This window comes from Spodoptera frugiperda, chromosome 28, assembly GCF_023101765.2.
Source record: "Spodoptera frugiperda isolate SF20-4 chromosome 28, AGI-APGP_CSIRO_Sfru_2.0, whole genome shotgun sequence".
NCBI lineage: Eukaryota > Metazoa > Arthropoda > Insecta > Lepidoptera > Noctuidae > Spodoptera > Spodoptera frugiperda.
Genome location: NC_064239.1, coordinates 13,526,102 through 13,551,126, shown reverse-complemented (window position 1 = coordinate 13,551,126; position 25,025 = coordinate 13,526,102). Strand labels below are relative to the sequence as shown.

Genomic DNA, 25,025 nt, shown 5'->3' with positions numbered 1-25,025 from the left:
CAGCAATTTTTTTGTGATTTAATTATAGGACAGATTTTATGACACAACTATACTACCTACCATTTTTTTTACACTACATATTTTTAATAAATTTTATATGAGAAAGGTTTTCGATTAACAGTGGACAGTGGAGAAGGAGAGGTATAAGAAATAAGAATGAGAATTTATTGTACTTTACCAATCATACACGCCACTAACTAATCTAGTTCTATGTGTACAATACCTGATCCGGAGCTGCGGACTACCTAGCGGGTTTACCGGGGCTTCGGGTCGAAAAGCAGGAGAAGGAACGGGGTGGTTTTTAGTCAGTAAGAGTCTGACACTCCTCTCGCCTTGCCCAAGGCGGGAGAAGTCAATGGATGATTTTCCCCCTCAAAAAAAAAAAAAAATGTGTACAATACACTAGGGTAGTCTGCTCACTACATTCGTAAAATAACACAGTGTTAATTAAACAAAACACAGACAATATTATTACCAATTTATTTTATTGTACTTAAATTACACATTTATCCTATTTTTTTAGAATACAAAGTAGATCTTTTGAAGAATTCATTTCTTACAAAATGTCATAGTTTTTAAATCTAATCTGCAAACATGTCCTCAATCTTCTTTTGGACTTCTTTCTCTGTTTCAGAATTAAGTTTGTCTGGCAGGTTCTTGACAGATTCCAGGTCTGCTGGTTCCCCATCATCAGCAGGTGCTTCTCCTTTAGCCTGAAACAGATAATGAGCCCTCATTAGCCAAACACTACTTCACTTTCCTTCTGACACCACACATTGATGAGGAAGTGGAACTATGTATAATTAATTAGTTAATCAGTTTATAATAAAATTTAGTACTTTCTACAATTTACATCTTATTTTAGACATGTATACCTTCTGTAGCTGTATTTCGAGCTGCATAATGGCGCGTTCAAGCCGGTAGTTGTCTGACACAAGCTGCGCCCATCGCCTTCTCAATGCTCTCAGTCTCGCTCCACTTGCAGTTTGTGATCGTTTTCTCTCCCAGTTCACAGATGCTATTTGTTTCCTAAAACAAGAAATAGAAAGTGTAAGGGTCTTTGCACACAATAATTTTGAATAAGCTAATGACACATGTTTATATTGCAATGTTTGATGTAGATGACTCACACGAGTATCACACAAATGAGAGTTGTGGAGATTTAAGCTTTTGCACCAGTTTCTATTAACTCATTGAAAGCTGTACCAACCTTAACTGGCTATGCACATTCTGTGACCGCGTGACGAGTGCCTGCAATGTGTTGAGGTAGGACCGCCATGCTTCTGACCCATACTGTAGCTGTAGCTCCAGATTCAATACTCTGATAGCTTGGTGTGACAGCTGTGCGTGGGAGTTGTCTACGGATTCTGCCCAGGCTGTTGGTTCACCCAGACGTCCTGCTGGAGGTGGAGGCAGCTCATAACTGTAGAAGTGAAATGAAACATTGTTAAATAAATCGGAAAAATAGCTTTGAATTACTTTTAGAACTTTTAGTTTATGTATGTGGTAGCTCAAGTACTGTTCAATTAAGCAATTTGGACTAAATTAATTATTATGTTATCGGCTTACTCACGTATTCGATACGTATACGATACGTATACGATACGTGAGTAAGCCGATAACATAATAATTAATTTAGTATGTCTCACGAAAGTTACAATTTAGACTAGTGTCTTGAGGTATTATTAGCTTATAAATACAAGAAGAACCTCTTCGAAATGTGAATTATTGAATTTTATACAAGATTTATTTATGTTATTTATTTCTTATTCACACAAATAACAGTGAATAGCAGACTTAATGCTTTAAGGCACAAGAGGTCAAAAATAATGAGCAAAAATGTTTCTTAAAACTATTACTTACCGTTTCATAGACAGTGGCTCCATGGGAAGACGTTGCTGCACTCTCTCCATTTCTCTCTGCAAAGCTGGAGTTTCAAATGCTGTGCTGGGTTCAGGACCAGCATTTTCTAAATAGTTCTTAGTGGGTCTGTATCTCCGACATTCTTCTTCTACCATAGCCAGGGCCTGAAACGTAAATAAAATTAAATATCTTGAATCTTCTACGATAATGAGAAGTGTTTAAGGTTATGATCAAATACTCACGGCTTCCCTGACTCCTGGGTCGTCATAACCCTGGTCAATGTAAGGTAACGCGTCTACTACAACTTCTCCCGACATGTTTTATGATGTTTCTCTTAGTTAAACCAAATTATTTCTTAAAATAAACGCGAGCTTTATTTTTGTTGACAAATAGTTATGATTTTAAAACGTAATGTCAACACAGTTGCGTATTTGACATACAGGCTTTCAAGTAAGTTGGTTATCTAAATAATATAAAGGAAATTAACTGAGAGCATTTATGAGCCCGTCAAATATAATAAAGATAATTGACACATTAACTATTATTCACGATTAAAACCTAGCTATCGTTTTTGCTATTTGCAAATTAACGATGACGAAAAACGAATGATGAATCGTTCAGAAACTACGTAGTAACTAGGACAAAACAAAATAAACATTCATGACACTGACATTGACGTTTTTAGGGTTTCGTAAATTTCGTGTCTTGTTGGGTTTGTTTTGTAATTTATATCTTAAAGTTCTCACTATTTTTATTAATTGATAGATACAGAAGTTGTTATATTATCTATTTAGTTATAGTTGTAAAAAGAAACTGTATAATACTCCTAAAGATTTACAATAGTCAATACTTTACAAGTTTCAAGATATTCAAAATATTACTAAAATAAAATGACTCTACAGGAAACTATGATCAGTCAAGAACTTGCTAATGTAGATTTATCCAAGGTGAGTCCAGAATCCATTGTTTATAATATCTACAACGTTAGAACTCTTTGTAAAACTTAAATCATTACAACACTACAGTACTATCAGAGGAAGTATTTAATCAACATTTTATCAACTTGTAGGTGGCAGCTTTACAACAGAAGCGAACATTGGCGTTTGTGAATCATTTTGTGCTCACTAATGTGCAGTTTCTAAACAATTTCATGAAGACATGTGAACAGAAACTCATGGACTTTGAAAAGAAGCTGGAGAAAGTTAATGCTGCCATGGTTTTATTGGAGGCCAGGGTAAGAACTTATTGTTTCCTAATCAGAGTAGTTTATAAAGCACAGAATCAAAAACAATTACACCACTTATTACTAACTTTTTATTAAACTTTTATCTTCCAGCTCTCATCTATACCAGAATTGAACACAGAAACACAAACACCAGTTCAGAAGGCACCTGAAGTCACAGAGACCACATCAAATGAAGAAGCTCCAGCACCACAACCACAGAGCACAGCGCCTGTGCCAGACACAAAGGAACCAGAGCCTCCCAGTGATGTCCCAGACACTGTAGAAAGCAAACCTTCACATCCTGAGTATGACAGATTTGTCAAAATGGTGCAAGTTGGAGTGCCATTACAAGCTGTGAAGCTAAAACTGTCACTGGAAGGATTAGATCCTAATGTTTTAGATGCAATCTTGGGGAAATAATCTCATATCTTTAATGCTTATAGAGAATCTATGAAATATTTAATTTTATTGTACCAATTATGGCCTATACCTAATAAAAAATATGAGCTAGCCAACAGCTTTAAATGTTTGTTACATTTTATGTAGTTAGTAAGCAACAAATTATAAAAAGCTTATGTATAATTTTAATAAAATGTTATCTTAAAATCACCTTTTGTTTTACTTGTTACTTTCCTACTGTTGGGTGTAATAACATGAATAGTGGCTAACCACAGTAATAGATGTATTCATTCAAGAAGCTGTATTAACCCATGGTATGGACACATGGAACACAGATCTACGCAAGACACAATGTGTTTTCTATTGTCTCATATACCAGCATACAAGAGTTACCAATTGCTATAGGTACTACCAATAGTGAAATTATATTTCTAGGGATAATGTTAGTTATGTTTTACAGGGCAAAAACTAGGTAACAGTACTACTAGTAACAAAGCTCTACATAAAACAAGATTTCAAAAGACTACATAGTAAAAAGAAATCTATGCATTGAAGGAAAATAATAGTCTGATGGCTACATTACTACAAGCTCAGGTATACAAATAATAAGCTATGTAAACCTATTGGGGTATGTTACAAAGAGGTGATAAATAAAAGAAGTTAAAGTTAGTTAAACTTATTTATTATCCAGCCTAGAACTGAATCATCTGTCCCTTCCTCTTCTTGTCTCCTCCCAGCTCGAAGTGCTTGCAGCGCTTGAGTGCTACCTGTGACCTCACTTTGCAGTCGGCACACTCGAGACGGAGCACAATTTTCTTTGTAGTTTTCGCCTGGAAACAAATGGTTACATTAGGTTCAGAGAATCAATATCAATTGAATTTTATTTTATTTCTGAGAAATATGATGGTTAAATGAACCTGTAGCTTAATAACACTATATTTTACAGCTTTTGTTGGGACAGTTTATATTGCAGAGACTACTCAGGACATTTTACATTGATATTCTATGTCAAAATACATGTGGAATTGTGATAAGCACAAGTTTCATTCAGAAAACACGTTTCTTTTTAAAAATTATAACGTTAAGTGTATTGATCTCAGGAGAACATGAGCTCTAACGTCCATTTCCAACGAATCTCATACATAACAAGTAATACTGCGATATAAACAACTAGATTAGTAGATTTAGAGGTTTATTGTACCTACATTACTTTTTTTTAAATTGAGAGTCTTTTATCAATGAAGTACTGAGACAAAACACGTATTGGAGTATAAGTGATAAGACCCCGGTTCATAGGTTATGATCACTTACCTTCTTCTTGAAGATGGGCTTGGATTGACCACCATAACCTTGCTGTTTACGGTCGTAACGTCTCCTACCCTGAGCAGCGTGCCTTTCCTTGGACTTTTTGTACTGAGACACCTTGTGGGTTTTGTGGCACTTGCATTTTTTGCAGTAGGTCCTGCGCTGTTTAGGTACGTTCACCTGAAATTTTCAAAGTTCGCCATAAAATATTTCTCCTGTTCACATCTTTAACACATCACTTAACATTTCCACTATAAATTAGTGTAATTTTATTACTGTATTCTACGATTCAATCGGATAAAATTTTATAAAAACACAAACCATTTTGGCGTTCGTTTAGCACGATATCAACAAACGTCAAAGAAAGAAAGAGCCGCTGTCAGTTTTCATTTGACAATGTAAAAATATTGCCAACACAAAAGTTTTGAGTCACGAAGTCTGGCAACACTCCATCTAAAAATTTAAATATTTCTCTTGTCCGCCTCATCTCACCCACAATAAAATTATTAGAATCTTCATTTCATTTCAGACATATATTATGTGTGATAATGACAAGAGAACTACTATGACTACATCAAAGGTTTTTTGAAGAGGGTCCAAAATTCAAACCACGAGGTTCAAAATTTATTAATCTCATTGACTAATTTCCAAACGTTCTGATTACTCGTAGTTATGTCAAAATGTCAAATTAAAAGAAAACAGAATTTTAGCGCCAAAATAGACAAAAGTGCTCTGTAAAACTTTCGCTCGCTCAATAAGTTGTTATTTATTACTTGTAACATATTAATATAAAGTTAAAAGATGAAGTTCGCTATCCCTGAAATATCTTGGCACAACAGAGATCCTGTACTGAGTGTGGATTTTCAGCCAAAGGCCGATTCTACTGAACCATTACGACTTGCAACTGGAGGGACCGATTCTCATGTTTTGGTATGATTTTCAAACGAATAAACTTTTAGGCTACTGAAACAAAAAACTTTACTAAATACTGTCGACAATTAGTTCTCATAAATCAATATTCTATTGAGAAATTTCAAATAAGAACTTTGTTTTTTTCTTCGAAACAACCTATTTTACCGAAAAGTTCATTGTCAATAGTAATGGACGATATTCATTAAGTATCCACCCTTCATCAACTTTAACAAATATTTCAGATCTGGTATATTTCAACAACAGACACAGGATCAGTAAACTTAGAAGTAGCAGCTGACCTCACTCGCCACCAGAAAGCCGTCAATGTGGTGCGATGGTCACCTAACGGTCAGTTCCTGGCGTCAGGGGATGATGAGTCCATCATATTTATCTGGAAGAAAACTGACAAAGAACCAGCACCAGTAATGGATCAGAGTGAGGAGCAGTATAAAGAATCCTGGGTCATTCACAAGGTAGGTTAGTTGTGTAGGTTAATTTAAAATGAAATGGATCAATATTCTTAATCAACTAAGGACTTCTTAATAGCAAAATCACAAAGACCTTATTAGATAACAATAGTGAAGAAAGTCCTATAAACTTAAGCTTAGTTATTCTCAAACCTAACTAAAACTACTGGATTACCAATAAAGCTACGAAATATCTGAATTACTCATAATAATAACATTGTTATAGATTTTTTTTTGTTGTTGTTTAGAATAATAAAGTTTATTGTTATCTAATTATCTATCAGCTGTATTCAATTAATGTCATTGCTTTTCCTTCATAGTATTAAATTAGTTAACTCTTGTTTTCAGACATTAAGAGGTCACATGGAGGATGTATTAGATATATCCTGGAGTGCCAACTCCCTCCACCTTGCCTCAGGCTCAGTAGACAACAAGCTCCTCATATGGGACCTGAATAAAGGGAAGTACAGCACTATACTGACAGACCACAAAGGATTTGTCCAGGGAGTCTCATGGGACCCCAAGAACCAAATGATTGCCACTGCTAGTTCTGATAGGTGAGTTATAAAGACTTATATGTAGTAAGCTTTGATGTGTATTTATAGTTAAAATATAAAATTATAAAAATTTGAAAAAGTTTTGCTTGTTCTTCTTCTTATACTAATTATTCTCTTAGTTTTTGTTTGAGTATGTTAATGATTAGAAAATTCTTTTCCAGAGTATTCCGCACATTTGATGTGTCTTCAAAGAAGGTGACTTCCCGCAGCAGTAAGGCAATACTACCTTTCCCTTCTGAGCATCCTCTACATGAAGTTAAAGTCAGGCTGTACCATGATGATACACTGCAGACTTACTATAGGTAGGCAGGTCATGTAGCCTAATGCAGATACCTTGCAATATTTATTTCATAAGTCAAGAACCATCCATTGTATTAAAAGACATTTTCAAAAAACCAGTGCTGACGGCTTCTTAAAATTTTTACTGTTTTTTGCACCTCACATAGTATTGCTTTCACATTTTACAGGAGATTACAGTTCAGTCCAGATGGCCTGCTACTGGCAGTTCCATCAGGCCGCATAGAGCCTGAGCAAGGCAAGGTGGACATCAAGCCTATTAATGCTGTCTACATCTACACAAGATACTCCTTGAAAGTGTAAGTAAAATTTGTTGTAACATTTAACAGATATAATTATACTCCCTAAGAAAAAATCAATCATATGAAGTTAGCTTTAAAATTTTGATCCCATTATATGACAGACAAAGGAGTATGTTATCCTGTATGATAATTGACCACTTACATCCATTCGCAACATAATTATATGAACCTCATAAGTCAAGAAACACTAGATATTTTTGTAGAAACATGAGTCAGATTTCATAATTCCATTATAATGTTGCAGTCCAGCATGTATCCTGCCATGCGGCGAAGCAGCCCTGGTGACGCGCTGGTCGCCGCGCCTGTATGCACTCCGCGAGGGAGGCCCGGCCCCCGCCTTCCCAGCCACACGGCGCATGATACTGGCCATCGGAACCAAGCGATCCGTATTACTATACGACACGCAACAGAAAACACCCATTGCTCTCATCAATAATATACATTACACAAGGTTGGCATGACTTTATACTGTAAATAGATAAAACTCTTAACAAGTTTCCTACTTTTACAAATTGCGTATTTCTTGCGTCTTCAGGCTAACAGACCTGACATGGTCTCGGGACGGGCGCACGCTGGTGGCGTCGAGTACGGACGGCTACTGCTCCGTCATCACCTTCAGTGAGGGCGAACTGGGAGACGTACTGCCTGAAGAAGTACCTCCTGAACCTACCAGCACTCCAGCACCAGGTGAATTTCACCATATTTTTGTGTTTTATAAACTTGATTTCAATAAAGATGGAAAGCTTCATTTATTTAACATGTTCTCTAATTCTTTCACAGAACCTATGGAAGTTGAAGAACAACCTGTAGAAAAACCAAAAGTAGAAGAAGAGAAACCACAAGTCAAAGAAACAAAATCAGCTGGCAAGATAGACTCCTTCATCAAGTTCAAGGCACCAGAGAAATCGTCAAAGAAACAGAAGACTGAACCACAACCAAAAACACCAGTCAAAATAGATGTTCTGGAAGAAGTGGCCATGCCGTCGTGGTCAGATAACAGCAATAACGAAATTATTAAACCTAAAGAACCAGAAGCAATGATTGTAGAAGACAGTGAAGACATCAAATTAGTTTATGAAGAGACTGAAGGCGCCAAATCCACATCGACATCTCCAGATTCACCCAAAACCACAGCAAAGACTGTAACTGAGAAAAGTCCTGAACAGAGCTCTCCAAAACCTAATAAGACTGAAGAAAACGCTAAAACCTTACTTGGCACACCTACTAGTAGTAACGCCAAAAGTACGAGCCAACCAAGTACTCCTAAAAGTTCAGTAGAAAACTATTTCTTGAAGCAAGCTAAAGTGACTGATGTAACAGACCAAGCTGCGAAGTCTGTTCCGAGCCCGAAAGCTCCGCGGCGAGTTAGCTTCGTCACACTGTCTAGCCCTAAGAATGCTAAAAAGAAATAAGAGTTGCATATTTTGACGTAACTAGCATAATTTTAACAACAGATTTTGATGAGGTAAATTAATTTGATAGAAACACATTTTTAACTTGAAAAGTATTAATAAATTTAATTTGTTTACATTTTAGATCATCTTACTATTTGGAATAGTCTCCTCGCTCATTTCTTATTCCTGATATGATAATGTCCATTTTAATGTATGTATAAAAAAATAAGGATCAAATGTAATGTTATAATTTGTAAATAAAAGATGTGTGTAAAAGTAAACATTTATAATAAATATTTACAATTCAATGCGTAGTATCACATTCAAAATAAAAGTGAGTATAATATAACAAAATATATCTGCATCAATCCAAAGTTGATACTTACCTACTGATCGGACGTTACGACGGCGACGTATGGGTGATCACAAATCATGTTAGTATTTATTTTGTTACGTCCTCTAATAGTCATTTTGTTCTGAATCAGCTAGACAAAATAAAAGACAGTGTAAGCCTCTAGTTACAGGAGAATATCGTCAACATCAGCATAATTTTCAAATGATAAATTAATATCATGTATATTAGTAATTCGTAGCAATAATACGCATTTTACAATCGTTCTGACTGTGTAGTACACAATGGTCAAATTCCGTCATAATTCTCACATTTTTATAAATCAATATTCATATTTCTGCAACTATAGAGAACGCAACATCGAACCGAGTGTAATCAAATAATGCAACAGGAAATACGACGTACCTACGACATTGTAGAAGGTCACAATATGTATTTAATTATTTATTATTGCTCAGACGTGCTAACTGCACCATCTACTAACTACACAGTACAATATCATGATAAATACACTTCAGATCTTGTGACGACTGTGACAGAAAGACAAGCCAAAATAAAGATGTGTCAGTACAAAGAAATACTGATCAGTTCTGACAGTTATAGAAGTTAGAATCTGGTTATGATCACAATATGAAATAAATACTCAGCTCAACAGCTGCCTAACTACATTATCTAACTATATTTTAATTTGGTTACCATGATAAATTGAATTGTTTAATTTATATTGATACACACTAATTAATATTGTATATGAAATAACTACAATTGGTTAAAAAACGTAAAAAATGTTTAGTACCTACCTAAAAACGACAATTTTCAATATTACAAATAATTTGTCAGTAAAACACAAACATTAGTCTCGTGAGACATAGTTGACTATGTGATGTGTTTATGATCACAAATCGCCACAGACCTAAAGCTTTAGAAGTTGCTACACGATACAGATATCATAAATTTATCTAATAAGGTATTAGAATCACTTCACTAGTGTAGTTTAGTCTCATACTTGATACAACTTAATGAAAACTTTATTACACTGAACTAAGGTCGAAAGGTTAGTCACTCAGTCTCAGTCCTGTTGTTTGGTTTAATTATAATGTTTTATAATATAAATCTTCAGTATTCTATCGATACAATCTCGCGAAGTCACGCAGTAGACGAGTCATTTCCTTGCATTTCTCCGCCCTGTAATAAAGCAACAAGTTTAAATGTAAAAAAGACAATAATGTTTGTATAGGATAAGATAGTAATAAATGAAGTAGTACAAATAGCAGAGGTTGAAAATCTAACTATAATAATAAATATCGAATGTTTGGATGTTTGTTACTCAATTACGTTAAAACATGTCTTATCATAGAAATTATCTACGAATCTTTGTTTATGAGAGACTATATATTTGCAACTAATACGTGGACCTTCCGACATCACAAAAACCAGTATATAAGAACGTACCTCATAGCGTACTGGTGGAACTGCCAGCACTGTTGCTGCGTGGCGACGGCGGGGCGGTCGCGCGGCAGGCGCTGCAGCGCGGCCTGCAGCCAGTCGCGGCCCGCCGCGCGCTGCCACTCCAGCAGCTCCAGCATCACCTCGGCCACCTCCGACAACATGTACGAGTGCAGGTGCAGCACGCTCGCCTCCATCAGACGGTACGTCAGCTCCTCGCCGTACGTCGTCAGCGCATTGTCTGCTAGAGCTGAAAACATATACAATTTGATTAGTTTACAAGCATTTATAGTGTAAAGAACACAATAAAATGACACATTTTTATTGTACACTGCAGCACAAAACAAATAAATTAATTTTTTCATTGACTAGTTTTGTTGTTACCTTTGATCTGTTGTTTGTCAGAGCGTGTGGAGTTGGCGACCTTAGTGAAGTCGTACAGGAACTTCATGACGGAGGAGTTCGCGTCCCGGTGGTCGAGGCAGCACGCTAGGGAGGCGCACTGCATCACTGTCGGTAAAGCACCTGACGATAGGAACTCTTGTGGGATGCGTTGTAAGAATCTGTAGGGAAAATAATTAATTATTAGTCTTTCCAAACAAAGAAGGAGTTTCAATTTGAGTGTCGTATTATAAAATATCGTCATTAAAGACAGCATTATTATTTCAAGTGTCTTCACCAACTGTGTTTAATTAAGCAAAACTACGAGGTACAGACCTGATACACAGCCTGAAGAGATCGTCGACGGTGTCGGGGTTCTCCTTGAGCCCGTTGTCCTGCTGCAGCAGCAGGAAGGCGCGCGGCATGACGTCCTGCAGCAGCTGCACCAGCGGCGCCACGGCGGTCGGCTCGGCCGCCAGCTCGTCCAGCAGCACGGAGGCCAGGTACAGCACGCAGGAGTGCGCCCGCGCGCGGTACACGGCCTGCAGGCGCGCCGCCAGCGCCGGCGCCAGCCCGGCCGCGCGCCGCCCGCCCATGCGCACGCCGAACCGCACGCAGCGGCACCAGCGCTCCATCACCCGACCGTCCATCGCGTACCTACGTTACCGAGTTCATTCCTTCATTTCATATCGTCCACGTAACTCATTATATCACATATAGGTCACCCACGTGATCACAATACCAAAAGAGCATACTTATCGCATCCAAAAAACATTATTATTACGCCAGGATAAAGTATAGGAAATCCCACTTACTTATCGAGCGCTTCCTGCAACACGGGCCAGGCATCAGACAACGCGGGCACGCAAGGATGCGTGTCGGTGATCTGTGAGCTTTGCACGTCCACGTCGCGGAAGAGGGCGGCCATGCGATCCAGCCAGACGGTCGGGTCGCTACTCGTACCTTTGGTTATTTCCACATTCGACTTCATCAGTTCCGACAAGCCGTTGATCTGAATGCCGACGGCCTCACGCATTGCGACAGTTAGCTAGAAGTATATATGTTATGTAGACGGGTTTTAGCTATGGAAACAAAATAAATTATTGTCAATATTCTCGTTTAATTGTGACTACTATTTATTAGCCTAACTTAAAGTTAAAAACTAAAGGTAAACCAAAAGATATATATAATAATTATTTGACTAAAGGGAACAACACTCTCAGTTCAGTAGTAATATCATAACGCTGGGTACCTGTTCATTAGGCAGTCGTCCTATAGCGGAGGCGAGTGCCCGCATGAGTGCGGCGGAGGCGTGCGCGTTGAGCGGGAGCTGGTCGGCCACCGCCGCCGCCCGCAGCAGCCCCGACACGTGCTGGGACGCCTGGGACCGACACGCGCGGCAGATGTTCTGGGGGAGGACAGTATCGTTAGTAATACGTATAGCTAGATGATTGATCAAATTATTTAATACAAATAGAAGTATATAACATAATTATAACCAACATATCTACATCAAGTGTACATTGTAAGCTTGATCCCTGTTCAATCAGTAAAGAAACATAAAAAACTTTATTTCTGCTATGTGATGTCAGTATCTCTCACCTGTAGAGCTGTAGCGGCAGAGTACGCCAACTGCTTGTCATGTAGAGCTCTGGTGAGGAACTGCAGACAAGGCTCGAGACACTCAGAGTGCCGTTCTATCCACTCACACAGCTCCCCTAATAAGAGGATGCACGTCTTCCTGACGGCGAGGTGCGTGCCTTCAGGCATCGACAAAATCGCTTCCACTACTTTCGGAACATACTCATATTCCTCCCTGTAAATTATATGTAAAAACTTAACAACACAAAGAGTTTTCTAAGACAAAAGAATTAATTAAATTCGCATCAGAGTTAAATTATCACCAGTGAACAGCATACTCACGGTAGTATATTCTTCGCAACAGCTTGCATGACGAAGAGTGCAGCTTCAGTTTGCTCCCAAGTGATATCAGGGTTGAGCACCGAGAACATTTGTCGGAAAACTGAGCTAGAGCCTACTATGAACACTACATCCTTGATCAGACCCATTGCTTTACTGCGGAATTCCTGTAAGACAAGATTCAATTAAGTTATACACCTCAACAATAGTTACTCAGCTGAGGTTCTTTTACTGAGGCTTTTATCATTATCAAAAACAAAATTACTGTAATAAAATGATTCTAAAATGACTTCTTCCACTTACATAGAACTCATCTCCCTCATCCAGCATCTGTTGTGTATCTGGTTCACACTGGCAATGCCTCGCTAGGCCTTCTATCAGTCTCTCTATGTGAGGCTTGAAGGCATCAGTCAAAGGCTGGTAGTCCCTCTGGTACACCTCCTCAGACAGTCGGTACCACAGGTTGAAGGTTATTTCTGCTACCTTAGAGTGAAACAATGATTATTTAGAATATCTACATGACGTAATTCTGAATTAAATACAAGTTTACAACAAGAGTAAGCTAATAAAAATAATAAATAACATAAACCTGCAAGCTCTTGATAGAAATAACTTTTACATTTCTAAATTAATCATCACATGATATTTTTGTTATCATTTGATATTGAGGCTGGGAGAGTCAAGCTTCGGCACAAATGGGCTGGCTCAACTGGGGTACCACAGCCTCACAGAAAACTGATGTGAAACAATACTTGCATTGTGTTTCTTGTGTGAGCACTCACACAAAAGGTAACTGCACAGTTACTCCTTTCCCAATCTTCCCGATTCCCCAACAACCCTTAAATTCCAAATTCATGGGTCATTTTCATTTAGGGGCAAAAATTGTAATATGATAAAAATATTATTATTGCCATTTCGAATCACACAATGTTGCATAGAATAATAAAAATAGTTGTATGATGAATCACAACACAACAATATGGCTCAAGAAGTCTAGATTCTTATTATGTACAGCTATTTTCCTGTTGATTATTGCTAATTGCAGATTACTGCTAATTCTGTTAAGGCTTACACTTCAAGAGAAATATTAAATGCTATCTACTATGTTATCTGCATCAATTTGTCAATGGTGTTTATGAGACACAATACCTACAAACTTGTAACATAACTTGTAAAAATATATGAGTTTATTGATGTATATTATGTATTACAATAGTAAGATTATACATTTTGTTGTTTCATATAACTGTTGCTTGTATGAATACTACACATACAATAGACATAGCAAACCAATGAATACAGTATTATATTATACCTATTACTTTGTCTATATGAATAAACAATACATTATACCTATTGATAATGTTATTTACCTCATAATCATGATTCCCAACACACACTAGTGCTAACTCCAAGGACCTCAGTGCAAAATGAGATGATCCTCCAGACATAGAAATGATAATCTTCTCTAAAAATGTCTCAGCTAGTTCTGTGAATATTCTTGCATAGTTTGTAGCCTTCTCATCCTCCTCGTAAGCCACAGCCATGTGGTAGCTCTCTTCCAGCCCCGACACACTCTCAAACAACAGTCTCTCAATATTGTCATTATTGTTATTCTCCTCTAAGCAGTGCAACAATGCAGTGATGCAGTCAGATGCAGCATCATGCAAGGTATTTATTGTCTTAGGATCCCTTAAGATCTGTAAACTGTAACCTATGACAGCATTCTGAGGAACTTCCTGTATATTGATTGCTTTCACCTGTATCCAAGATGTCATACACTTTATTACTTTTAATGTCACATGAGAGTTCTGAAAGTTTGTGATGCTTTCTTTTAAGAATAAATTCACCAAATGAGCATTTGACCTTAATTCTGATTTAATTTCTTCCCTCCTATTTTCACCAAGTTTTAAAGTGGGCGAGTCAATCTCTTGAGGTAACACAGTTAATATTTCTAGGAGGGCAAAATCATTTTTATTAGAAAATGATTTAATTAGGTCACCAATACAGTTCTGCCATTGTGGCATTTGTAGAGCTAGATCTGCTAAGGCTAAAGCGAGTTGTGTGAGCACTGATGCACTGGTCTCTGGAGATGTGAGCTCCAGGTGTGCCACCAGAGAGTCTCTGAGGGACACAAGAGAGTCAGGTGGTAGCTCATTCAGGCTGTGCTGCACCTTTGATCGCATAGTTTGAGCAGCAAAGTAGCAAGAATTCATATCCTTTCTTTTTTGTAGTAGTTCGTCGGCTATCTTCCAAGAATGTATCTGTAAATAAGGTTATAATAAGCAGCAATTCTAAATTGACATAACTACATCGATAAACTGATCATGATTAAAAGGTAGATACTTACGGATGTTTGCATATCTCCCAGCCATAACGAAGCCTTTTCTTTTTCGCCAACGTTGGGGTTATCATATAAGGCGCTTATGGCCTGGTAAATAGTGTCCATTGTAGGGGCATCCATGTTGATAGACCGGTATTTTACTTAATAATATCAGCGCCACTCTATCGTAACACTTATATCACACACTGTCATATCTAAAAACGTGGAAAACGACCTAAAAAACTCGAAATAATTAACAAACAAGCAAAAGTCGTAGGAATGCTTGACTGAAAATGAACCATAAACAACTAATGTTGCTATGGCTCTATTGACATTTACCTCTAATAAACGACCAGCTTTCATTTTACAAAGCTATATATCAATGCTGAAAAGCACTACAAATTTTATGCACATCCATACAAACTTTTATTTATATATCATAAAAATATAAAATTGATGATTATGCACATTGTTTTTGTTAAATTGATTTTTTTTCGCTACTTAAAGGGTAATTAATTCCGGCTGGTAACATATTTTTAAATGTCGACGTCTAGTGAAAGATAATTTTTCTCTATGGAATACGTTCGGAAAGTAAAAATTATTGACTTTCGTAGATTTTGATAATTATTATTGCTTATCAGAAAGTAAATAAAGTAATGATAAATAATATTAAAAATTAAGCGTAAAGAGCTTTAAATAGCATCATTAAGAATAATTATATTTGTATCAGTCGATAAGCGAAGATTTAAGAGGGTTTAACGAACGAAAAACCATCTGTCTTATTTCATATTTCAAAAGGTCAGCAGATTTTATCATCTGTTGACTGAAAGGATCGATAAAACGAAGATAATAAAAAATACATAACCCGCTTCTACAAATGTTTCCCACCGGCACTTCTATTATTCGTCTTACAACAGCATCGTCAAGGCGAGCGATCGGTCGAGCGCTACACACTTCGTACATAGCCATGGCACCCATAAAGGTAATCTTGTGGAATATAGTGTTTAAAGCTTATATAATAGCCGGCTTATGTGATATATAATGAATAATGTTTCCGTGTGTTTAGGTTGGTGACAATCTGCCGGTATCGGATTTGTTTGAAGATTCCCCGGCTAACAAAGTGAACGTATGTGATTTGACCGCTGGGAAAACAGTGGTGCTGTTTGCTGTCCCTGGCGCATTTACCCCAGGGTGCTCAAAAACCCACTTGCCGGGTTACGTGCAGAATGCGGACAAGATGAAGACGGAAGGTGTTGACGAGATAGTGTGCGTGTCGATCAACGATCCTTATGTTATGGCGGCCTGGGGGGCCCAACACAAGACTAAGGGAAAGGTAAGAGCAGCTACTCTTCCTGTAACTTCTTAATTACTTGGTACAACTTGCCAATTTCTTTTTATACACATGTTTGAAAATATTGTTTTTTCCTATAACATGAATAGTTTGGTACAGGTCTTCTAGAAATAAGTCCTAGGTTGTCAGTAGTAACCTTGAGATAAGGGACCTACATTGATATCTCCTACTTGACTAACTACAATCATAATGTCATAGGTCAAGAAGCTAGTAGTAATAGAAACAGTAGAACAACATATTCATTAATTAAACATTAGGCTACTACACAGATATATTTGAAATACATTAATGGGTAATAGAATTAAATAAATAAAAATAGGATCAGAAAACATAATGGTAGCAAGTTCAATTAAAAAAAAAAAATACTGTTACCATAAATAACTAGATATTTTGGTTCAGACTTATTGTTTTTTAAGAATTCTCACAGAAGTTTTCAAATTAGAATGTAGTAGTATTCAAATTAGAATACAGTTTAGGTACAGACAATCAAATAAATAAATAATTATAATGAAATAATGATAATATAATGAAAAAAAAAAGAAAATAGTTATTGTGGTAAAATTAGAGAGCTGTAAGTAACATATTTTGACAACATCATATCTGAGTAAATGTTAACAAGGTCAGTCAACAGAGTGATAAGTTTTATATTTTTAATAAATTCATTTCATCAGCGAGGTTTATCAACTTGAATCTTGTTGTCTAGTTCAAAAGTTGAGTGTCTCTCAACATCTAGGGCCACTAGATATTCTAGACTAGCTTGTATCAAAGACTAATATTGGATGGCAGCCAATAAGATGCCCCCTAGAGTCTTGTACTGAAAAAAATATAGAAAAACATCAACTTAGATACACAACGATCATAGTTTTGCTGTCATAAATCAACATTTGACTATCAAAAATCCAGTAGTGTATGGCCCATGACTTGTTACATGTTAGTGTAAGAATAGTTAATCTAGCAAATTAATTACGACATTACAATAAAACTGCAAATCATGACATTGAACACTAAGTGAATAAAAATCACTTAATATCTTTTCTACTGAATGAAGTATTGAAGGTTGAAGTATCAAGGTTCTACTGAAAATTGGTCTCAAATGACTAATTGAAACTTATTAACTTTATAGTATTATAGTCTCTTTTAATATTAATATTTCATAGTAAGGAGCAAGAATATTCTATCTACCTATGAATATTAGAAATCATTAAACCCCACACATATTATGCTAGTAAGTACCTAGTACCTACATTTTTATCGTCAAACAATCCTCACAGGTGGAAGTTTATCATATAGTACCTAATTTATTTTGTAATGAAACCTTATGTATGCCGCGACTATATTTGTGTCGCGTCGTCGCGTGTGGCCTATGGTTTGCGTGCCATAAGTTTGTTAACCCTGCAAGGCGAATGAGAATCCTGCAAGTTTTTACCATTAAATCTTATTGCATCATAATTTACCTCAACTTTAGTACTATCTGCCCCTGATCGTGAAGTAGGTAGATATTATTTAGTTTCAGCAGTTGTATTTAGGCCACTTACAGAATTTGTGTATCTGTTAACATGATTTAAGCAGCCTGGCAAAATAAGTAGACGTCTATCTATTTGATTATTGTGTTATTCGTGTTATTTACATTTTAGGTATTTACGCAAATCGTCTGAAAAAATGGCTAACAATCTTTGTTTGTACCCATATAGCCACACAAAAGCCAAAAGCTTTTCCATCTCCGTCTATTAACTTGAATCTCCCTTTACAGAAAATGGGAAAGATTCTAATTAAATGACCGCGCAAACAGTTAGCTGTTTACTTTCACTCAATTTGTCAATAAACGTAATGACCGGGAAAATGGCGAAAAAATGTAGATGTTTAGTTATAATGGACGATAAAAGCGGTCGGGCCGGCGGCCGGCGACAGAACTCATTATGAAATCAATACGCCCCACTTGCGACGACCTCCGGCCTTTTGATTGCTAAATTATTCAAGTTGATGCCACGTTTTAAACTTTGTACAATTTACTGATATTGATTCTTGCTAGCAATGACAATGAATGGTCGCCTTGAATCGAACTAGCAAAAGAAATAAGATCTCTTGACTTAATTTAGTACTGTAAGAACGATTATTGTTTAAGTTGAGCTACACTAAAGATATTATTTGGCATCATGTAAAGCCCCGTAGCCAAACTGAATAAGTTTCGGTGCTCAATCTATACCTACGTGTGTATAGATTGAGCACCAAATCTTATTCAGTTTTTTCGGGTTAAAGAAAATTCCGAAACCAAATAACTTTCCCCAGCAATTCCATTTGGTACGGAATATGATAGATTAGTTTGTCGATAGTTTTGCCGACTTTGTTTGCAATCATACACAGAAGAAAATATATTCGAGTCGATATTCTTAGTCTATAGTTAGTCTTAGGTACTGTATGATGGCATACAAAGCTTTATGTAGACCAAAGCTAAGATCCAAACAAGGTTTCAAGTAGAAGCTCTTAGTTCAAGATACTTCGAGTGTGCCTAGAAAGCGGGCGAGCTGCGAGCTTTTACAATAAAATCTACTATATGGTCCTAAACCTATGCAGACCTAGTTATGCTTATGTTTATGACTGTTAGTATGTTAAGTTAGAACTCCCGAATGTTTAATGAAAATTCTAACCAAATATAGACCAAATAATCACTAACTCTGGTTAAAAGACCTTTAATTGTGATGAAAGTGCAAACAAGATCAATTAATTAATACCCCAATCAAATAAGATTTTTCTACTCATTCTCTTTGTTACTGCGATGTTATTTGAAAAGGCTTCATTGCGGATTTAAGCACGCACCTTCGACTACGTAGCTTAAACGTCTATAAAATCGGATAATCCCGTTAAAGTGTAAAACGGCAGCTCACGTAGCTCGTTAATTTCCGAGCTTTTACTACACTTTTTAATGTAAATCCGTTTAAACGCCTGGCTTCCAATGTCCTGGATTTCAGGTCTCTTGTCTGTTCTTTCTTTGATTTATTTCAGGATATTAGATGAAGCCTGGTCGAAAGATCTGGTTAAAATTCGTAATTACCTAATATCACTGGTTGGATAAAGGTTTTGAGATTTTGAATAGCTATCGATCGATTTTTTTATACTTTGCTACTGAATTAAATTTCCGTGTACCTAAAGCAAATTATCGTGATATTTGTTTGCACTTAATTAACAAAATATTGCTGTCTGCAAGTTAAATATTAATATGATTTCATTATTTCTTTCCACTCTTTTATTTACCGTAGGTATATTATACCTGTAGGCAGGTAATTGTATTAAAGTGGTTCGACATTGAAGTCAGCAATTTAGAATAAATTACTTCGATCGATACATCGCTCATTATACTGTTGAAGTACTTGTTATTTTCCTCGAAATACTAGAAGTTTATAGAATTGGTCCACTTTTCGCTTGGTAATTTAATGTCACAAATGCTTTTTTCCCATTAAAAAGTCCAATTTGATGAACATTTCTTATAAGATTTTTAAACAAGATATTTATGCTTAGCAATCAATTTTGTAACCACAACTCTATCGAAACAATCTACAGCACTTGTAGGAAAGGATCATGGTCATTGTTCGAGTACTGGAATATCTTAAAACTTCGCCCCTACAAATTCTATTATACAGTAAACAGAGAATAGTTTACAAATTGGATTTAATTGAATAGCTCCAGTCAATAGTGAAATGAAAGGCTTTGAACTCGGCTCCACTGTGAGCACGGTGTATTGATCGTAGAACAGTGCGGACTTAATTTAGACCGTTCCAACCGCATGCAATATGCATATAATATGGATAAAGTGTACATTTAATTATACCTGCCATGCAACCACAAACATAGCGTATGAATACCTGATGATATATTAAGCAAAAGCAGGCGATCGGACTATAAAGTAGGTCTATTTCCACTGTATTTAATTTCACCGTAGGTACTGATTTAAGTAATTCTTGGTGATGTAGCTTTTATTACGATCTCTTCACTTTTATTGGCTTCCGTTATTAGATTTCCAAGTCTCAGTTTGATCAAAAACCTATTTAGTGAATTGCAGGAACTTTGGAAAATGATAAAATACTTGTGGTGTGCCACAATACCAATTTTCATAAATAGCTAAATCCGTGCCGTCGCATGTTGACATGTCATGATATTGTATACTTTAGAGCAGCGGGCCGAGTGTGCCGACCTCAATGTCGGCAACTGCCAATATTATCTAGTACCAAAATAATATTACTAAAAGCGACACTGAAAGGCGGAACCTTAATTAACTTCACTCTGTCACGTAACTAATTACATTATTTAAGCGAATGCTGGAAACCTTCAGTTGTGGCTTTATGTGTAACCTTTCTTTCGCTCGTAAATATAAAACTTACAATTTAATACAAGTTACTTCAATATTTGGCACCGTATTTTTATCATTTATCAAATAATAATATGTCGATATAAGTAGAAATGTATGAAAAATGAGTAGGTAAACGATTGATAGGGAAGAATTGAAGTAGCCAGAGTTATCTTTAGGTACTTAAGTAACAATATTTAAACAAAAACATGCACAATAGCAGCGTGTTCACGTAACAGATTGTATAAACAAGCTCGTACACATTTACAGATCCGGATGCTGGCTGACCCCTCCGGTGCGTTCATCAAAGCGTTGGACCTTGGCATCAACCTGCCTCCCCTTGGCGGATACCGTGCCAAGCGCTTCTCCATGGTCATCAAGGACAGCAAAGTGGAACAACTGAACGTGGAGCCCGATGGCACTGGCCTATCATGCTCTTTGGCTGACAAACTCAAAGTCAAGTCGTAAACTATAGATGACTAGACTACGTAGAGGTCCATTCCCTAATCTTAAAATTAGTGCCCTTTTCCATCGCACTCCTACGAATTTACGAGTACCTATACCTTTAACATAAGAACGACATCTATATACGTCGTGATAATGTAATTCTTGCATTTAAGTATGTTTAGACGGAATGCATGGATATTTCTTGAAATTTGAACAGCGCTGGGTTTAGCTGCGATTTGTGTGTTTGGAATGGCCTTTACCCCCAGACTTCGCAAAGCGCCTGTCGCACCATCCTGTATGCCAATTATGTGAATGCCTTTCAGTCGGCAGTTTTTAAAGCTAAGCTGACTTTTTTGTTTTTGATTTTTTTTTATACACCGTTTTTATTTTGACGTTTTACTTTTTTTTGTATAAAAATATTGAATTTTTATACATTTCTGTTTATTCAACTATAATTTGAAACAGACGTTTGTTTTTATTTCATTTTATATTGAATTAAATTAAGAATAAAATCAACGTAATTTTTTTATTGTTTCAAAATGAATGTAGTTATTAAGAGGAACTGGTACAATGGTCAATTTTTAAGCGTATAACGACTTGTAAGCGAGCATATCTGATGGTAATAACACATTTCAAGCATACAAGACGATGTGTATGGCGTTAATTTTACTTGGAATTAAAATTATGACCCCTTCGTAATTTGTGATCTTACACCTAGCTTTATGCAGCTCAAAAACTTTACGAGCACTTTTTGTGATATCAAAAAAAATGAATTATATAAATAGACTAGTAATAAATACATTAAGCGTTTTATTTAATTAAAAACTCCCTTTGTAGTCAAACTTAATTTGAATACAGACGGCATTATAAGTTTAATTATTAATTTTAGTGGTTTCAAAATGTCACAGTATTCTGTATTCTGAGCCCAATACGTTAAACAAACAAAATACCTAATAGATATTAGATATATAAAATACAAATGAGAAGAATCAATGAATGACTTTTTGAATTAAATAATACAATTAATACTGTATTTTCCAACACCTGTGTACATATACATTATGGATGCAATAAATACTTGAATATACTTAGCTCCAATAACTTTAACACATATATTTACTGTGTACAGGTGTCTGATATACTTATTACTAACTCGAAATATAGGAATAAAATAGAAAAAATCGAATGCCAATCTAGGTAGCAGCTTAAATATTTCAATAATAAATAGACAATGTAATTTTTTGCAACATTTGCAACCCTGAAATGTGCGCAAAAAAGTCAATAATGCAAAACGTTCCATGTTTCGTACAAGAAACAAATGTGGCATAAAACTTTCGACATTGACCTTCCTTCACAAATGATGAACGTCCGTTTTTGTAAAATTATAGGCATATTTAGTACTAAAACGTCAAATTTTAGTGAGATTTATGTGTTTTCATAATTTATAATCGTAAAATCCGTTATTTGTTTGTTGTTTATTTAAAATTGTTTATTGCTTATGCTCAAAAACCTAACTATGAAACTGGAAATTTGGCAACGTCAAATTTGACAACTTGATATTGACATTGACACAATCAAAACAAATTATTGAGGCCGTCCTCATTTTAGTAATGTTTATTTATTAAAAAATATAACTGAAGATGGCATTATGACCAAGAACTTTAAACATGTATAAACGGGTACATTACTTTGGCACAATATTGTTTATGTGTTCACTTATATATTTAGTTAGAGTTGTATTTACTGAAATTTTTGACGATGAAAGTGCGCTGGTCGACGAATGGCTGGACCAGAACGATCTTAGTGAATATAAGAAGCTCTTCAGAGAATATGGTGAGTACTAGAATGTAGTCAAGCTAACTGTATGTCCAAATGCAGTGTAAATAACAGAAATAACACTATGCTAAGAGACTGGTTGGTATGTGTTGGGTTGGGTACATATACCTAGTTATAGTCTAATTTTGCGTACTCTATTTAATTATACTGACCGGCAAATGTCAAGGGAACGATTTAGTAATATAATGTCTGTTGAATTTTACATTCATTAATTTTCACTGCTGAGCTACTCTTTGGGTGAAGTTTTTGAGGTCCTAGGATCTAAAGGACCATAGAAGACTTAATATAATGTAGTGTATTGACTCTTCGCCCAGGCCGACAGGTTTATTTGTACCTGAAATGCTCTTAGGGTGTGCTTTTATTATTTAATTAATAGTTTTTCTAGAAGATATTTCTCTTTGAGTAAAACCCATTTAACTTCCTAGTTAGTTACTGATAGTGAACTTCAGGTGTTAGATAACCACACCATATAAAACTACTTATCTAAAGCAATAAATATTTTATTATTTTTTGATAAGATAAATGAGAATAGTTTAATTTTCAGGATACTTAATCAGAAAATAATTATTTTATGATGCAGTTAATATTGCTGGCAACATAAAGCATGTGAAAATATGATTTAAAAAAAGAAAAATAAAAGCAATATGTTCCATTATTAGAATCTTACATTGTAAAACCATTTCTTTTTTTTATTTTGATAGACTAAGATGACACATGATTCCTACAGCATTAGGGTTTGTGTGACTCAGTGTGGAAGGTACTATAAAAAGTGAATAGCATTGAACAGGCTGAATGTAAGGCATGTACTTGAAAAACAAGATGTACTGACTATATCACTGGCTGGAAATACACTCAAGTTTTTATTTCTTTTCTCTCCAGTGTTTCTTAATTGGATTCTTCAATAAATGTTCAAGTTTAATACAACTCTGAACATTTAACTGGTATTGTTTTTGTTTTATTAATATAATAACTTTACATTGTACTTAATTTTTTCCTGTAGTTTAGTAGGGCAGCTTAGTTACTTATTTTGTCTCCAGTGCTAAGGCCTATGTATCAACAATGTTGGGCTCTGTTACTATAAAATTTGTCTCAGTTTCCTATGTCTAGAAATGAAAAATGTATTTTTTTTTATTTCTCATGTATATATTCATTTATTTAATCTTTAATGTACAAAATACAATAAAATAGTTGTACATAAGGCAACTTATGTGAAGATCATAAAGTTCAAGTTTATATTTTTTACTAATCAAAGCATTAGGCGTAACTAATTATCTTTTCTTATCTATATGTAAGTTCTACCAAATTGTTATATTCATAACTGCTATAGTTCAATGACCACTTCATTGTGCCAGTTAACATGCTTGAAAATGTTGAAAGTAAAAATTACATTTGATCCCTTGTGTAGTCAGATTATGATCATAATCCTATTAACGTGATGAAAGCGAGAATGCCGCGGCAGAAAAATGATATCAGTATCTGTAGAGATCCCGCGGGCCCAGGCGTGAGGGGCGGTTGTGACGTAGCCACCCGCCACCACCATCCGCCACCCTCCACCCCGCCGGCAAACAAATACAAAGACCGCTCTTTCAGTCGCGTCGCACCCTCCGTGCCGTGCGGACGTCGCTCTACTCATGCATATCACCACACATCAGCTTAATATTATGATCGTTTTTATTCAAATTGTGTTAGAAAACACAGTTGGTATCAATTAAAATTATATTTATCGACTAATCTATTTAATCTCGTTTTAATTTTTGATCAGAGTGAGTTTTCTTTGTTCGGGGATTGTCAGTGGTGAAGGCAGTTAACTCGGTTTAGATAATTAATGTCAATTGAACTGTAAACGTACACCATGTGGCAATTCGAGGACTCCGAGATATATTCCATAGGGATGATCCATCCTTCCAAC

The 25,025-nt window shown here is 35.9% G+C and overlaps 8 protein-coding genes across 9 annotated transcripts in view; 5 read left to right on the top strand and 3 right to left on the bottom strand.

Annotated features, from left to right (window-relative positions):
* Positions 1-25,025, top strand: part of LOC118265271 (3-oxoacyl-[acyl-carrier-protein] reductase FabG) — a 247,171-nt gene that overhangs the window by 192,856 nt on the left and 29,290 nt on the right. The window lies entirely within an intron of this gene.
* Positions 467-2,283, bottom strand: LOC118265291 (pre-mRNA-splicing factor SPF27). Its single transcript, XM_035578099.2, has 5 exons — positions 2,106-2,283; positions 1,864-2,027; positions 1,211-1,423; positions 876-1,029; positions 467-713 (listed from the first exon to the last, which is right to left on the bottom strand). Exons 1-5 carry the CDS (start codon positions 2,178-2,180, stop codon positions 582-584), a joined length of 738 nt encoding a protein of 245 aa, XP_035433992.2. The 5' UTR covers positions 2,181-2,283; the 3' UTR covers positions 467-581.
* LOC118265364 (WASH complex subunit 3) lies at positions 2,555-3,697 on the top strand. Its single transcript, XM_035578197.2, has 3 exons — positions 2,555-2,810; positions 2,933-3,097; positions 3,200-3,697. The coding sequence occupies exons 1-3, from the start codon at positions 2,754-2,756 to the stop codon at positions 3,506-3,508; spliced, it is 531 nt and encodes a 176-aa protein (XP_035434090.2). The 5' UTR covers positions 2,555-2,753; the 3' UTR covers positions 3,509-3,697.
* Positions 4,153-5,272, bottom strand: LOC118265548 (60S ribosomal protein L44). Its single transcript, XM_035578477.2, has 3 exons — positions 5,114-5,272; positions 4,799-4,972; positions 4,153-4,317 (listed from the first exon to the last, which is right to left on the bottom strand). The coding sequence occupies exons 1-3, from the start codon at positions 5,114-5,116 to the stop codon at positions 4,180-4,182; spliced, it is 315 nt and encodes a 104-aa protein (XP_035434370.1). The 5' UTR covers positions 5,117-5,272; the 3' UTR covers positions 4,153-4,179.
* LOC118264969 (chromatin assembly factor 1 subunit B) lies at positions 5,464-9,620 on the top strand. Its single transcript, XM_035577646.2, has 8 exons — positions 5,464-5,722; positions 5,947-6,177; positions 6,520-6,728; positions 6,890-7,030; positions 7,196-7,324; positions 7,572-7,778; positions 7,863-8,014; positions 8,108-9,620. The coding sequence occupies exons 1-8, from the start codon at positions 5,594-5,596 to the stop codon at positions 8,737-8,739; spliced, it is 1,830 nt and encodes a 609-aa protein (XP_035433539.2). The 5' UTR covers positions 5,464-5,593; the 3' UTR covers positions 8,740-9,620.
* Positions 8,993-15,452, bottom strand: LOC118264968 (transportin-3). Its single transcript, XM_035577644.2, has 11 exons — positions 15,171-15,452; positions 14,194-15,084; positions 13,124-13,303; positions 12,824-12,987; positions 12,503-12,716; positions 12,153-12,308; positions 11,716-11,948; positions 11,237-11,557; positions 10,904-11,082; positions 10,526-10,769; positions 8,993-10,258 (listed from the first exon to the last, which is right to left on the bottom strand). The coding sequence occupies exons 1-11, from the start codon at positions 15,282-15,284 to the stop codon at positions 10,198-10,200; spliced, it is 2,757 nt and encodes a 918-aa protein (XP_035433537.2). The 5' UTR covers positions 15,285-15,452; the 3' UTR covers positions 8,993-10,197.
* LOC118264970 (peroxiredoxin-5, mitochondrial) lies at positions 15,923-22,079 on the top strand. Its single transcript, XM_035577647.2, has 3 exons — positions 15,923-16,125; positions 16,210-16,476; positions 21,104-22,079. Exons 1-3 carry the CDS (start codon positions 16,021-16,023, stop codon positions 21,299-21,301), a joined length of 570 nt encoding a protein of 189 aa, XP_035433540.1. The 5' UTR covers positions 15,923-16,020; the 3' UTR covers positions 21,302-22,079.
* The window catches only part of LOC118265453 (apoptosis-resistant E3 ubiquitin protein ligase 1), a 55,154-nt gene continuing 52,982 nt past the window's right edge, over positions 22,854-25,025 (top strand). For both annotated transcript variants that reach the window (XM_050705981.1, XM_050705980.1), the window contains exon 1: positions 22,854-23,113. In XM_050705981.1, the coding sequence (XP_050561938.1) occupies positions 22,948-23,113 (166 nt within the window). In that variant the 5' untranslated portion in view covers positions 22,854-22,947. The remainder of the gene's footprint in view (positions 23,114-25,025) is intronic.

What these genes read in the sequence shown, in the direction of transcription:
- LOC118265291 (XM_035578099.2), bottom strand. Translation starts at nt 2,180, where the DNA reads ATGTCGGGAGAAGTTGTAGTAGACGCGTTACCTTACATTGACCAGGGT. An exon ending in AATGTGCATAGCCAGTTAAG is followed by an intron (nt 1,030 to 1,210) that starts GTTGGTACAGCT and finishes TTCTTGTTTTAG; the next exon opens with GAAACAAATAGCATCTGTGA. An exon ending in TCGAAATACAGCTACAGAAG is followed by an intron (nt 714 to 875) that starts GTATACATGTCT and finishes TATCTGTTTCAG; the next exon opens with GCTAAAGGAGAAGCACCTGC.
- LOC118265364 (XM_035578197.2), top strand. Translation starts at nt 2,754, where the DNA reads ATGACTCTACAGGAAACTATGATCAGTCAAGAACTTGCTAATGTAGAT. An exon ending in CTAATGTAGATTTATCCAAG is followed by an intron (nt 2,811 to 2,932) that starts GTGAGTCCAGAA and finishes ATCAACTTGTAG; the next exon opens with GTGGCAGCTTTACAACAGAA. An exon ending in TGGTTTTATTGGAGGCCAGG is followed by an intron (nt 3,098 to 3,199) that starts GTAAGAACTTAT and finishes TTTATCTTCCAG; the next exon opens with CTCTCATCTATACCAGAATT.
- LOC118265548 (XM_035578477.2), bottom strand. An exon ending in AGCCCATCTTCAAGAAGAAG is followed by an intron (nt 4,318 to 4,798) that starts GTAAGTGATCAT and finishes ATTTGTTTCCAG; the next exon opens with GCGAAAACTACAAAGAAAAT.
- LOC118264969 (XM_035577646.2), top strand. Translation starts at nt 5,594, where the DNA reads ATGAAGTTCGCTATCCCTGAAATATCTTGGCACAACAGAGATCCTGTA. An exon ending in GGACCGATTCTCATGTTTTG is followed by an intron (nt 5,723 to 5,946) that starts GTATGATTTTCA and finishes CAAATATTTCAG; the next exon opens with ATCTGGTATATTTCAACAAC. An exon ending in GCCACTGCTAGTTCTGATAG is followed by an intron (nt 6,729 to 6,889) that starts GTGAGTTATAAA and finishes ATTCTTTTCCAG; the next exon opens with AGTATTCCGCACATTTGATG.
- LOC118264968 (XM_035577644.2), bottom strand. Translation starts at nt 15,284, where the DNA reads ATGGATGCCCCTACAATGGACACTATTTACCAGGCCATAAGCGCCTTA. An exon ending in GTTGCGAAGAATATACTACC is followed by an intron (nt 12,717 to 12,823) that starts GTGAGTATGCTG and finishes TATAATTTACAG; the next exon opens with GGAGGAATATGAGTATGTTC. An exon ending in GACGACTGCCTAATGAACAG is followed by an intron (nt 11,949 to 12,152) that starts GTACCCAGCGTT and finishes ATATACTTCTAG; the next exon opens with CTAACTGTCGCAATGCGTGA.
- LOC118264970 (XM_035577647.2), top strand. Translation starts at nt 16,021, where the DNA reads ATGTTTCCCACCGGCACTTCTATTATTCGTCTTACAACAGCATCGTCA. An exon ending in TAGCCATGGCACCCATAAAG is followed by an intron (nt 16,126 to 16,209) that starts GTAATCTTGTGG and finishes CCGTGTGTTTAG; the next exon opens with GTTGGTGACAATCTGCCGGT. An exon ending in AACACAAGACTAAGGGAAAG is followed by an intron (nt 16,477 to 21,103) that starts GTAAGAGCAGCT and finishes ACACATTTACAG; the next exon opens with ATCCGGATGCTGGCTGACCC.